Source organism: Plectrocnemia conspersa, unplaced genomic scaffold (genome assembly GCF_051122295.1).
Source record: "Plectrocnemia conspersa isolate PC_06_02 unplaced genomic scaffold, ASM5112229v1 ptg000005l, whole genome shotgun sequence".
NCBI lineage: Eukaryota > Metazoa > Arthropoda > Insecta > Trichoptera > Polycentropodidae > Plectrocnemia > Plectrocnemia conspersa.
The window spans coordinates 19040461-19055949 of record NW_028277169.1 but is presented as its reverse complement, the minus strand read 5'-3'; the positions used below and the strand labels follow the sequence as shown (position 1 = coordinate 19055949).

The 15489-nt window shown below is 33.5% G+C and overlaps 1 protein-coding gene across 1 annotated transcript in view; it reads left to right on the top strand.

Moving 5' to 3' along the window:
• Positions 1-11860: 11860 nt before the first annotated feature.
• The window catches only part of LOC148235031 (uncharacterized), a 208488-nt gene continuing 204859 nt past the window's right edge, over positions 11861-15489 (top strand). Inside the window, exon 1 of the mRNA XM_088185397.1 lies at positions 11861-12239. Coding sequence (XP_088041523.1) covers positions 12215-12239 — 25 coding nt within the window. The 5' untranslated portion in view covers positions 11861-12214. The remainder of the gene's footprint in view (positions 12240-15489) is intronic.

Sequence of the window (15489 nt, the reverse complement as noted above, 5' to 3'; positions counted from 1 at the left end):
CCTTTTAGTGCGAATTCAATTATTCCTCGCTTTGGTACCTTTGCAATGTAGGGTCGGCATTAATTCATAAAAGAGAACTTTGAACAATAAGTGAGATAAACACAATAAAATGTTCACATATTTAAGTGGTGTATACGTTGAATGTTTGCTATAGTGTTGTTGCACCTCGCCGTTATCTGCGACTGCTCACCGTCTGTGCAGGGGTATCAAACTTAACCCTTTATTGTTTGTGGGGTATAGGTGAATTCAAACAATGCTTAAATTTGTAGCATTATTTTATTTATACTTGAATATTTCAGTTAGGATTTGTATAATATAATGTAATCGCTTTGGTGGAAAAAATATTGTGGCCTGATTTTTTTACATGTTTTTATATACGAATAAAATGTAGATAACAGTATATTATAATCTAAGTTTGATAATAACGAAGAGTTCGTCAAATATCGATATTAGTGAACACTGGATTTCCCCTATTTCCTCAAGGGTATACAAGTCGGAACGCTGCTGTTCTGAATCACTCTTTAGTTAGGAACTTACTTCTGTAAATTGTTATATATCCAGAAACATCACTTCGCTTTCAACTTGGAATAAATAAGAGTTCAGCCGAATTTGCACTAAACATAACTATGTCAAATTGACTGATACGAGCTCAAGAAAGCAGCCACTTTCCACTTCAACCGCCAAAGAGTTCAAACGGATCACTTCAACAAAGAGTTCAAACGGATTTTCTTCAAACTTTTCAGTCTAGGAATCGGTAACATCTATATAACTTATTATTAATTATTATGTGTATTATAATTTATGATCAATATATGCCACTTTGCAGCTGGGGCTGGTTTTTATTGTCAGCGCATTTTATATAAATAAAATTTGGACTCTGCTGCCGTGGTTCGAACCTGCGGCCTTTGTGTAACCAGCTTAGATATTACAGACCACACTATTATATTTACCAGTGAAATAATAAATCCATATTCATTAGTTATATTTATACTATAAATAATATATAAATAAAACTTCACTGAAAAATAAATATACACTGTAACATTCATATATACATGTACGTATAGCCAAATATATTTTTTCGATTGCTAGTGTCATTTCGTTTAATTGCTTTTTCTGGAAAAGAAGAAGGCCTTATTCAAAAATATTAAAATAGAAAATAATTCAGAATTAGTATCATTAAAGTTATCGATTATTCATAATTTATTCATGGGATGACTCCGTCATATAAAAGTGTTATAAATTATAAATTTAAAGTCTGCTTTTATTTGACTTGAATAATTCACAATGTTACATTTGTATGCATAGTAACTTAAAGATACGTCCACAGATTAAAATTTGAAAGCAATAAGTAACCTTCTGGCGAATTCAATTGGCGTGTTTGGAAGTAATTAATAATAAGCATTTTTTTAATTATTAAATCACATTTATTTAGTTTTTAATTTGCTGTTTAATTATTTATTTAATCTCAAACATAATTAAGCATCTAATTGTTTGAATAATAAGGTCAAAATATGTATAAAAAAATATTTGCTGTGTGTGTACACCTCTGTATTTTTTATTTATGTATTGCAATCATGCGAATTTACATGTCGACCAATTGTTAAAATATTTACATTGAACCATATGATTTGACCGTGACTTTAGCTGTTTGTAAACCACACTCGCTTAATATTTGAACATGTGTTAAACTTTCGCGATTTATTGACATTCACCACGTCGACGTGTGATTTTTGGACGTTTCAACAAAATCTGTTAAAGATTTGACCAGTTGGTCACGTCTGATCGACACAGTGGAAGAGTCGCAGTCAATGACATGACGTTATGACCAGACGTTCACGAAACGGCGACTCGCTAACTGCTGATTACATACTATTATTTTTTTCACTCTATACGAAGAATGATGGTATTCGTTTGAACATAAGCTCTGGCGATTGTCTGGACGTTGGCGACATCGTTTCTTCCTAAAAATTAAATAGAACGAATCCAGTAAGTTATTTCTCAAGAGATTTACTATGTGATGTAAATAAATGGTGTGATAAAATAAAACTTTAAACGAATGTATAATACTTAAATCGTACCCGTTGGAATATCAACCGAGAGTATGTCTTAAATAAAATTGATTTTCCAGCTTGATTAATAATTTTCTACATAGATAAATCTTATCCGCTGTAGATAAGAGTATATAAAATAGTATAACAAAAAAAATATATTTATTAAAGCAAAAACAACCTAACCTAACCTAACCTTAAATATTTAAGAAATAATAATAAATATTGTTGTATTTTAAGAAAATTAGTTTCTTGATATTTTTAATTTTTGTGATAAGCGTTTCATTGTATTCATTGATATTCAGCGATTCTTCTCGACTTCCAGGTTCAAAGTTTATCGTGGAAGGTTGTAAGGAGGGTTAGAGGTTACTAATTAAAATCTCTGTAGCTCCAGCTTCAAGATTTATTGATGAAATTTACAAACACTACATTGAATAATTTATTTAGTAATGTGTGTCGATTTCTTATCTGAGCGGACATCAATACGTTTCAAAGCACTTGTATAAAAACCGTGAAAAAAGCTAAGAAGTATCTTTGCTAAACAAGTACAAAAATTCATAATTATCGTTACGCGGTATTACAATATAATAAAATATGTATTATGTTATAACAAATAGTCTGGTTCCGCACTGAATCATCACATTGGCTTGAGGACCGAGAACTAGAGGGAACGTTAGCCTTCTCCTGATTTCGCAAGGGTATATAGGCTGGACCACGGCAGTATGAAATCACTTACTTTAGGACATTTCGGTCATTAATTGTATCTAAAACTACCACTTCTGACTTGGAATAAAAGATAATTTAGCCAAACTTTCACCAAGCGGAATTACTTCAAATTGACCGAGACACGACTCTTATATGCCTGAAAAAATAACCGTTTATACTCTAATCGTTGAAAAAGTCCGACTAAGCATTCATCTAAATTTCAAGGGTTAGAGATAAACAAATATATTTTTGTAGCTACTTTCATACAACAAATGTTACTTTTTTTACATTTAGAACTGCTAATTATAACTTAGTGCGCAAATCAGCATTAAATGTATTAAATATGTATGATATTTAAACATTTAAATAAATAAAAAAATATTTACGTTTTTACCAAAGTAGATTCGTATACAAAAACTAGTGTATAATAAATATAAATTATTTTAAACTTATAGCAAAAACCTTTGAAATAAATACAAATAAAAATATATCATATTTTTAACTAATACTCTTGTACTTTAATACATAAGATAGATGTTTTAATATTTTATCAGTTAAAATAATTATTCAATGCAAATCTTGAGTCTAAATTTTAATGATATGCACACACAGATATGTTAAAAGGTACATAGAGGTCTATAAATATTATATATGTTAGCATAGAGGGAAAACCACTTGTGGATAAAATATGGAATAACGAGACCTGTGTCAAATATGACCTTCGTTCTCCTTGACGAAGGTGACGTCCTGATATGCAGTGAGACTTGCATGCAAGAGGGGAAGAGAAGCCTGGGGAGAGAAGTGGCGGGGGAGGAAGATGCACCCACAGAGGGCGTCTGTCCTGTTTGGGGCGACGACCTCCCTCGACATACGATGCAATTCCTCTCTCCCCAGACGATCCCATCAGAAAACCATTTAACAAAGCCCCATGGTGCCACCGATTCAATAAGACTCAAAATTAATCAATGCTATTCTACATTTTCAAGATCAATGCGGACGTTCTTTAAAGGTTGTTCAAAGATTCACCATTAAATATTGACTTGTAATAGCATCAGAACAATCATTAATCCAATCGATTAGTAAATGTTCAATTATTATATTCATAATGTACATACAATTTTTGGTACAAACTTTGTACTTATATATATGTAAAGAAAAACAGAGTTTTTCAACGCTATCTTTTAAATAATGGTATTAAAAAATTATAAAAAGAAACACTGCATAATAGGATTATATTAATAATTGGTTTGTTTCTCAAAGAACATTCGCTAAAAGCATAAAAGATAACTAGCAAATTAGTTCGAATGAAAATTTGATTAGCCGACCCTTTCATATTTACTTTAAATACAAATGTTATATATATGTAATCCTTTAAAAACAAACGTATAATAAATAACTTTAATACCATAAATATTTGCAAAATATACGTAAACTATTTAAAGCCGATGTATTAAATTTAAAAAACGCATCGAATCCCTTTCTTTAATAAAAATACTAGATTAATAAAATAGGAAAAATAAACGGCAAATAAATTTATGTGCTTACTGACAATTCAAGAAGTTTTTGTAAAATATGTATTATCTTCTTATTTATAATTGTTCTAAGCCGCTTCCGCTTTCGCTTCTGGACTTTATATGCTCAATCTTCTACTTTGGATGAACGGTGTATAATAATACACGTAAACAAAGGAAATATATTCAATTATAATAATAAAAATAAAAATTAAATTAGCTCCGATTGAATTTCGAGCCGCCCGTAATGCATTCTGTTGTTTCGACCAATGAAAAATGAGCATTCAAATATAAAACAAGATGGCCGACAGTAATGTGACAACCGTTTTAAATAATTATTATTTATAAATAAAATTTTGCTACGCGACAATAATTTTCATTAATTCGTCATTTGATTGAATATAAATAATCGGATTGCAAATTAACTATGTGTGTTATAACTATGAAAATTAAATATATACGTTATGTATTAAAGATAAGAAGAATACATTGATTAAACTAGATAAACAATCATAAAACAATCTTCGTAATGAAATCTTCAAATTTTGAATTCCCGGCGACGGGCTCCGAGGCCGAAAAGTGAGTTTATCATTTTATAATACATAAACATTATCATTGCTTCCGATTTAATGCACATATACGTTAGATTTGACTGAACTAGATACGTTTTAAAAGTGAACATGTAATATATACTTAGTATGTATAAAGATTGAGGTTAATGTGGATCAAACCGTTTAAATGATAATAAAACGTATTTTTTATCTATTGATATTTAGGGATACTATCTTTGATTGTGATGCAGTCGGTTATTTAGCTTAAGAAGCTTGGTTACAGCAAAATAAATTAAAACCATTACTGAAGCAAAAAAATTTCACCTAGATCGTTCCATTCCGAGTGACGACTCGCTATATACATAGGTGTAGTTTCTTGGATGTTATCTAATATACGACATTTTACAATGATTATATATATGTGATTGCATACCTGGAATAATCGATAAACAAAATATCTAAAAGTAGCTTATTTTTAATTCCGATGTGGCAAAATATGTAAGTATGTATACGTCATTGTTTTTAATCAATTTTTGTTCTGTGCCATCATTCCTCTTTAGGAATAGCCAAATTCAAGATATTCAGTTACATTAAATTGATGTAGTATGTTCTTTATAAAAAGATAATACTTGCTGATAGTGACTTCGACATGAGAAGATTCACTCTTTGTTTATATATACTAATTCTACGTTGTAGACAAATTGTTCTATCATTGCTTCTGAAAAATAATTAAAAACAATAAGACCTTATCAAGAGGTAAACATTGAACACATTATTACTACTAATATAATCCATAAATTAAATTTAAACGACAACCGAGGTTACTGTAGAGGATTAAACACGTAGATTGGCATCTCTTCATCTTTTTCAAAATTTTCGCAATATGTAATATTTTAATTGTTTACCATACGTAAATGTTATTAGATCTATCATTGCTTCTGAAAATTAACTGTAAACGATACTTTGCGCCGTCGCATTGGGAACGCTCGTTATAGAGCGTTCCCATTGCGACGGCGATGGCGCGATTTTCTTGCTTTTGACGTGAATTTTTGCCTTCTGAAAAGTGATAATTGTTTTTGCGCTCTTATATTAATCAAAATTCGGTTTAAAAATACTTTGATCAACCCTATTATATTATCAGTCCATTATAATATCGGTAAGGATAGCTATCATATTTTTAAAAGTCCAGACAAACTGTGGAGCAACTTGTGAGATGCGATGTCTGTCTGTACTTATTCTTCCGGTTATTTTCCCTGAGAGATGAGTTGGCTTACTTTGTATTTTGGACTTATCTAATAAAAGTTATAAAACTGTAATAAGTTTTAGAACTTTCATTCGGTTCGGTTTAGATTTGAACAACAAATTGACGTTTCGCAACTGTCAAATTGAGTTTCATAGACATTTTAGCGTAGCATATTAGCGCCTATCAGTTAAATTATATTTTCGCTAATAGAAATATATATTTACTGGTGAAAATGTATTTAGAGTTTAATTTTTACAACTTTACCAAAAAATACACATTCACTGTAACATTATACACCGAATATAAATAAATAATGATGATTATGTAAATGAATATGTATATTACTACATATAGAAACGTTTAGATCATATAATTTTACTAGTATCTGGCAGAAAAAATATTTTTTTTCTGGAAAAAATGTATATCTACTGGTGAAACTGCATTCCCATGTGATTTTACTGAAATGATATGTCTTAAAAAATATTTTCGGGATAGATTCAATTTGGTTTTTCTAAATTTTATTTCAGGAGTAACCACATAAAACTAAATGTATTATTTAATTATTTTGCTGCATTAATTCCAGTTGCCAAATTACCGATAACACCACATATAAAAACATTAAATTTGTTCAATTCAGTTCGTTAGGTATTCGATCTGAATTTTCAGATTTATCAACAATTTCAGAGTCTACAATAATTTGAAAACAAATTTTGAACAAACGGAACCGCATCAAAAAACTACAATCTGTCCGTTTGAAAAATAATGTTTATTATGAAAAAACTCCCTGGTAAGTGTGCTTTTGAAGGCAATGTTCCGCTCCTTTTATTTCTTATATAATATGTATAAAAAATGGCTAAAGTAAATGGTACCTGAAATACATCAGTATATATTATACATAAGTGCATCTCAAACAATTGTAGTTTAGTTCAGATTCATTATTTGAGGTCGGTTTTTATTTTTTTTATAAATATATGTTGGGCCCCTCAAGGAGAGCGGGCCCCGGGAATTTATCCCTCCCCCCCGCTTCTCTCGGTAGGCTTGGGCGGAACCATATTCTTTGTTATTGCTTATTACGAATAAGCTTGCTTCTGTGGAATGGTATTTCAAAAATTAAAAATTTGCAACGTCTTGATTTTATTATTATTATTTTATGTACATATAATTCAGATTCTGGTATGCAATATTATTAATAATAATAATTGTGAAATCACTCGTTAATTATATTTTTACTTAGGCACTGTTTGGAATACTTAATTAAATCGTGATAATTTTAAACACATAATTTATAATCCATCGTGCCAAATAAACTAACTTACATAAATTACACAAACAATTACGCTTACCAACAACTGTAGCGTAATTAAAGGACGTATTCTATAACAAATTACTTGTTAACAATGCTAATTTATTCTTAAATCCGGAAAACAGGATTATTGATGTTAATATATTCTATAAATAACGATAAATCTGTATATAAAAACATCATTGTTATATTTTACATGATTAATAATTTCCTAAAATACTGAAGTTTAATTTGTTATTGTTTTACATAAATTTGCTTTTTTTTTATTCAAAAAATATCTTAATTTATCGTATTTTTGTTACTAATTGTTTCTTCATTGCCTTAATTTTCATTTATTTGAATATATTAAAATAATTTAATTATGAATTTTGAGGAAACTTAACAGTCTTGCTCACTTGAACATAAAAAGGATATCCATAAATTTATTATATTAGTTTGAAACTGACAGCTGTAAATGATATCACGTCAGTTTAAAACTAGAGCCGTCAAGTCTGAAAATATTATTTTATGCTAATAATAAACTGCTATCAGTCGAATAACTTTTGGCCCTTCCCCCGATTATTACGATTATACAGATTGTTGTTTACTTATATTATTTGGCAAACCATAGCTCAGACGCACGTAGTACAGGAGCGAAAGTGGGGACGCCTCGCTAATTTCGTCAACTGTCTGACTATAATTTAATAACTTTATGTAAAAATAAAGCTTTACAATCAGCCAAGAGAAGACTGACAATACTCTCAGAAATACTGTTGCAAATAGTAATTATAGTACATAATAAAATATTTATATTAAAAAAAAATTTTAATGTGAAAAATGAGTCAATTGTAATTATATTTTTATTGATAGCAATAGTATTTATTTTATAACGTTAATGTTCAAAGCTGATAATTTATTTATTTTTAAACATATGCTAGGGCTGGTCCTAGCTTTTTTAGTATTCCAGGAAAAAAATAGGTTAGTCCTTCCCACCCCCTCGTATAAAATATAATTATCAAATACTGCTTCACCAATACGCATTTTAAGATTTATAGTAATTGATATTAACTACATATTGGTTAATGACCGGAATATTGCGGAAATAAAAATTCCACACAGCGAAAATTCTGAATATAGGTGCTTGTTTGATTGTAAAATATATTTTACTTTTAATTCAAACTGCCTAATATTTTTCTCTATTTTTAAGTAAAAAATTGTTTAATTATAGTAATATAGGTATATCATACGAATGTAAATTACTAATATAATTTTAAAATATTTTTAAATTAAAAAAATATTACCATCTGTTACATATAAACATTATTTTTATATATTAAAGTATTTTTAAATATACATATATGTGTATATTTATTATCTATGACAGAATTTACGATGTGCAAAGTTTTCGTTTCCACAATAATTACCGCCAGCAAAGATAGTAAATCAGTGTCAAAAAACATTAGCGCAAACAATTGAATGGTAACCACAAAACAAAGAACATAACGGTAACCACAGTGCGCATAGTAGAGCGACGAGGTTCAAAGAGTAAAATATATAGTTACCATGAGACTATCATAGAGTCGGTCTATTACAGGGTGTGCTATGAGTTTTTCACGTTTGAAACAGAACTAATTTAACACCTAATCGACTGGTCATTTTTTGCCGCGTGATTTTCGCGCAACACAGAGTTACATCAATAAAATTATTTTACTACTGGCTTGCTTCTTGCATGAAAAATAATTTCAAATCAGAAGAGGCGAGAATAATGCCAATTTATGATATTTTTTATTGCTTTGCTTCTCGCTTGAATGAAATTTCCAGTGACATTTTACAATATCTATATATAAATTATACAAAGAAATAATTATATTTTCATACCAGCAAAAATACATCGTTGAGCGAGTAATTGTCATACTCCGTTCTTAATCGGTTGTAGTCGCCAAATGTCAGTCAGATTTTTATATGCTATATGTATATTTTTTGGATTTTCGTAATATTCGTCCACTCAAGACATTTCGTATACAAATTTGTATACAAAATATTTTTTAAATGTATTTAAAAAATAAACTCCACTGAAATTAAAGTGCAAGGGCAGCGCTACATCACTGCTTAGAAGTGAGTTGAGCTTATTTTGATTAAATAAATTTGCAAATGTTGAAAATATCGCATTTTAAATTTTACCTACAAATTCGGAAATTTTATATAATACAACTAAATATTTAATTAAATGCCATGCAAATGCCCTCTACCTGTTCCAACCAAATGAATGTCTCATGAACCTATTTCCTTTAGTTTGTCAAGTAAGAAAATATATTTTCAGAACGATATATGACCTCTACTGGTGTACCTCAATGATCCAACTCGGGTCCATTGCTGTTTTTATTGTTCATTAATGACATAAAAACAGCAATAAATCGTTCTCATTTTTAATTATATGCGGATGACTTGAAAATTTTCAGGAGAATGTAGTCGATTTCGGATTCCTTCGACCTGCAGGAGTATCTCAATTCTTTCAAAATTCAAAATACACTAGAAATTCAGTCTGCATATTACAAAGACTCGCAGAAGATCGCTAAATATGCTAGGAATACTTCGGTATTGCGCACTCTTTATGATGCTCTAGTCTGCAGCATACTATAGGCTGTCCCTATTATATAGATTCCAGGCGTAATGAGTCAATGTAATGAATTGAGGCTAGAAAAAGTACCGCGTAAGTTCTTTCGATACTTAAACTTCCATGAATACGGGTTCTATCCATTCCTGTTTCCCAGTGTTTTTATTTTTGGAACGCTCACAGAAGTGTTTATATAATTAAACACTTTTGAAAATTGCTCAGAGGCATAGTAGACAACCCTTCGGTGCTCGAGCAGCTCCAAATGTGCGCTCCGGAAGGTGGTTATATTTCTCGGTGGCGCCCACTGTTCTTGCTTGGGAAGTACTTTTTTTCCGGAAGGGGGAAACCTTCAAAAGGAACCTCTAGCATACTTTTCAGCCTTCGGTAGTGTAGGATTTTTACCCACTAACCCCCCCCCCCTCTGCTCCCGGCACTTTCCAGGTATATTGCTTTCACGCGTTAACTTCTGGGAGGCAGCTGTTCTGAAGCTTGCGCTCCTATCTTATAAGATTTAGGCTTCGTTTCGCATTATTCAGTTAGTCTTTGTTCCTTCGGTGGGGGTAGCTCTTCGGCTTCTCTCATCCTCCTCTTTGGCGGTCATAACGCACGATATATATATTCTTGATAAGCTGACCACGCCATTTTGTCACTCAGCATGGAAAGGACCATGTTCTCTCGCGATATTTGTATACCTGTTGTTTCTTCCAGAATACGCCTCTTCTCATTCCATGCTGAACAGCTAAAAATCGTGTGGGCAGCGGCATTGATTTCGGACGCATCGCAATGGTGGCACTTGCTTGTGAAGTCTAGGACTGGAGCACTTGCCAACTCTTCTCTGGCAAAGGCCATCCGTCTGCTCAATAATGTGCCTCGAGATATTGACATTTTCACGTAAACGTACATATGAGAGCTTTTCAGTTCGTATGGGTTAATGCACACCTGTTGAGGTATATTGCTTTCACGCGTTAACTTCTGGGAGGCAGCTGTTCTGAAGCTTGCGCTCCTATCTTATAAGATTTAGGCTTCGTTTCGCATTATTCAGTTAGTCTTTGTTCCTTCGGTGGGGGTAGCTCTTCGGCTTCTCTCATCCTCCTCTTTGGCGGTCATAACGCACGATATATATATTCTTGATAAGCTGACCACGCCATTTTGTCACTCAGCATGGAAAGGACCATGTTCTCTCGCGATATTTGTATACCTGTTGTTTCTTCCAGAATACGCCTCTTCTCATTCCATGCTGGACAGCTAAAAATCGTGTGGGCAGCGGCATTGATTTCGGACGCATCGCAATGGTGACACTTGCTTGTGAAGTCTAGGACTGGAGCACTTGCCAACTCTTCTCTGGCAAAGGCCATCCGTCTGCTCAATAATGTGCCTCGAGATATTGACATTTTCACGTAAACGTACATATGAGAGCTTTTCAGTTCGTATGGGTTAATGCACACCTGTTGAGGTGATTTGTGTCATGTTTCATGTATTTACTTATATGCATATATGTGTGCGTATATGTATATGTATGTAGACGTATATATGTATGTATGTAGATATTTGTATATATTTTTAAATTTTAATATATTTTATGCTTTTAGCCATCGTGATCTGTCGGGTCACGATGGTCTTATTTTTAATAAATAAATAAAATGACGTCCCTGGATTCTAATGAGTGTGCATCGGTGCATCGGCTCGGCTGTCCGTCATAGTGTGAACGATCGGTAATTTCAAATGCGCATTCTTATGATAACGGAGAAAAACGTCGCTGATTTGGAATAAGGGTCGAATCGGCGAGCTCCGGACGGACACCGAGCAGTGTACGAACGGACTCCGAGCGAGTTATTCGCGGCCAACAGCCGTTCGGGCGCGTTATATAGGTTCAAGCGGCGCGTCCAGCGCTCAGTTTGTTTGTCGGGCGTTCGGGCAGCGGGTGACAGCAGACAGGGCAGGATGCGGGTGCGGGTGCGGGCGCGAGCGCGCGCAGCACCGAAATAGCCACTCGCGCAGCGGCGGGCGTCTGGACGCGCCGACGCCGACGCCGTACAGCGCCTAACCTCGAAAAAGTGGCGGACGGTTACCGCCATGTCGGCCGACTCTCGCCGGCTATTTTCGACGCGCCACCCGATAAATCGTCTAGACGTCTAATTCTGTTTCGTTTCAAACATGACAAAAATCTGAACGTGGCCACCACGTGGACGCGAGATAACCCTCCTCCGACTTCGTACTGCGACTCGAGCCAGTGCCGACCCGCGATGTCCGCACGCGCATGCTGCTCTTGTGCGACGTCCTAGGTAAGGCCGCTACCCCCACCCCCGCAGCATTGTTGTCGTTACGTAACGCGTTCGAATTTGACGGCAAACTTTCCGACAAAACCGACCGACTGTAAAAGGTTAATAATAGCCACTATGTGAGTGCGCGCGCGTTTCTTGCGGCGCAGCGGCGCGCAAACTCGGTTTCGCGGACTTATCAATGGAATGTTGTGACATTACGCTTGCGTGTCGAAAGCTTTGTCACAATAATACAAATGTAACCAGATGTGCAATTCAAAAACTAAAACATTTAAAAAAATCATGTTTATGTGTATAGCTTGGATCACGAATATATTTTATAATTATTTTCACATAGTTATTAACAAAATGCTATGTACGGTGCTTACTAACATTTTATATATTAACCTTTACCTACCATTTTTTTGTATTAAATCCACTGCGGTCCAATATATTTAATCACAAAAATTAGGCTTCTTATCTATTATTTTAATTAATTTATTTAGGGTATATCCTGTAGCCGTTCCAGATGTTGGGACCACTACCTGAAAATAAAATACCCAAAAATGCAATGACAAAAGAAGAAATGTTTCACTGTTGTAAATCACATCAATGGTTCTCAACGTATTCTTAATCGCAAAATTTATTGTTGTTTTTTTTATTACTTGAATATATGAAACAATAAATATATTTATGTACGTACATTACAATTACTTACATATTTATATACTTGATTATATTTGTCTAATTTTCTCGAAACAATCTTCCATAAGAAGATATGATTTTGAAAAACGTTTTTAAGCATCTCCTTTGTTTTCCTTTCATTTTATTTTACATAATATAGGAATTTACTATATGAGAATTGTACCTATTTGATAAGCTACAGATAGTCCATATCGTGAAGATGTTTTTGATGTAAATACTATAATTATTTAATTGCTTTTGTGGAACCTAATTGTACTAGTTAAATATCATTTTTGGAAAAGTAAATTGGCCATTATACAGAGTAATCCAAATCGAGTTTCCTATGTTGGCAGCTCAGACAGCTGTCAATAATTACGCGTGTTCAAAGTGTCAAATGCACGGACGTCATTTAAACTTTTTCAATGAGGGACACAAACACAATAGTTGGTTAGTCAGCGGTCATTTTTTATTATTTCGATTATTTATATTCACAATATTTCATTAAATGACATGCATTTTTCTAACCAAATTCAAGGGAGCGTACCGTTTAGAATTCACATTAAGATAAACAAAATCGTGCAGTCGCCATCGCAGTGGAATAGCGTTCATATTAAGACTTTTATAACAATATTATGACTTACAATAAGTGTGAATTTGAATTAACAATTTTGACCAGTAAAAGAGCGCAAAAATCCACGCCAAAAGCAATAAAATCGTGCCGTCGCAGTGGGAACGTTACCGAGTGTTCCCACTGCAACGGCACCGACACGATTTTATTACTTTTGACGTGGATTTTACACTTCTGAGAAGTAATAATTGTTTTTGCGCCCTCCTATTGACGAAAATTCGATTTGAATACACCTTAACCAATACTCTCATATCAGAAATCCGTAATAAAATCGGTAAGAATAGCTATCATATTTTAAAAACATAGTGTAATATCGAAGTACAGACAAAATATAAAGCAATATACGAAATACGACAACTGTCTGTACTATTCCTTCCGCTTATTTTCCCCTGTGAAATTTTTTTATATTTTTTTGTGGGATAACTCGAGAATTTCTGGGTTATATATAATATAATCAGGGATTTCATTTCAGCTATTTTAATATTTATATTTGAGGGGTCTTATTCTTAAAACCCGCGTTAATTTACTGTTACCAAAATGATCATCCATCGACAAGGAAACAAGACAATAGCGTAAAGTATGGGACCACACATAAAGCCCTTGTTACGACCAGAAAGAATCACATAAATAACACGCTGTTCTTACTGTAAATATTTACCGGCATTGAAAGAATATTTCTTTGTTGCGAAACGGTCACGGAAACAATAAATCACCAGATCCGCAAGATCCCCGTTGTAGTATACAACCTTGGACAATGCCTATCAAGAAAATGTCGCTTTCTAAAGGCGTATACATATTTCGCTGTTCTAATAAACGATTACATCTATTAGCTCGATGATCGCTGAATGATTGTGATTGTTTAGCAAGCTTTGTAGCCCTGCATACTTCAGCGTGGACTCCGAAGAGGAGAGGACAGTCACTCTGAGACACTCGAAGAGACCAGCAGACGCCCCCCGGTAGCCAACAAACGATCATGGGCGCACACATTCCACCGCCAGATTCTCCAACACCACTCGGAGAATATACTGTCGCTGCCACATCAATCAGAACTCTGAGGATCGTCCTTTGACATCATCCCTCCGCCAGCTTCTCCATCACTGTTTAGAGAAAACATCTCATCATTTATCGTCTGTCTCAACATATGTAAATATAACATAATACAACTAGATTACATCTGTCACACCCCTTAGGGTCACAAAACCTTATATATTTTATTAAGATTCATAGCATCAGGTTGTACTAGATGAACCTGCCGATATTTAGTAAATTTAAGAGCAATCGCGATTGAGAAAGGCTTAATGTATTATTCAAGCGCTTTGGCTATATTTTTTCAATTATATTGTGGCCTCCATTGATCTTTAAATAAGATTTTTGTTGTTACCGCTCAATTGTAAAATTGTTTATGTTTAACGCGGTCACCACTCGCATGATTCATCATGTTTATGGATTAGCAAAACCAAAATATTCGATTACCCCGGCAACTATTGTTTCGATATATTAAATATTTTATTTACAATTTATTTTAATTAAAACACTTTAATTAATTATTTAAAAAAATATGTTCGAAAATACGGGCGCCAAACAGTGGCGTAGCTATGGGGGGGCGGAGGGGGCGGGCCGCCCCGGGCGGCACTTGCTTGGAGGCGGCATATTCGCGATGGGATCCTCTACTGTGGTTCTTATTGGTTACTTATATACATTTACAAATAACAAAAGCTTAATAATAACCAATTTATTATTTTAAGAAATGCTGATTTTATGACCCTACAAAAAATGTATGGCGGCAATTTTAAGGATCGCCCTGGGCGGCACATGCCCTAGCTACGCCACTGGCGCCAAATCTTTCTTTTCTTGTCTTTGATCGATTGCTTCTGGAAGCTTCTAAAATTTTTATACCAGGGGCCAGAGCACCACTCGCCAATATATCGTCGGTGACTAATATCTGAAAGGCATAGTGATTTT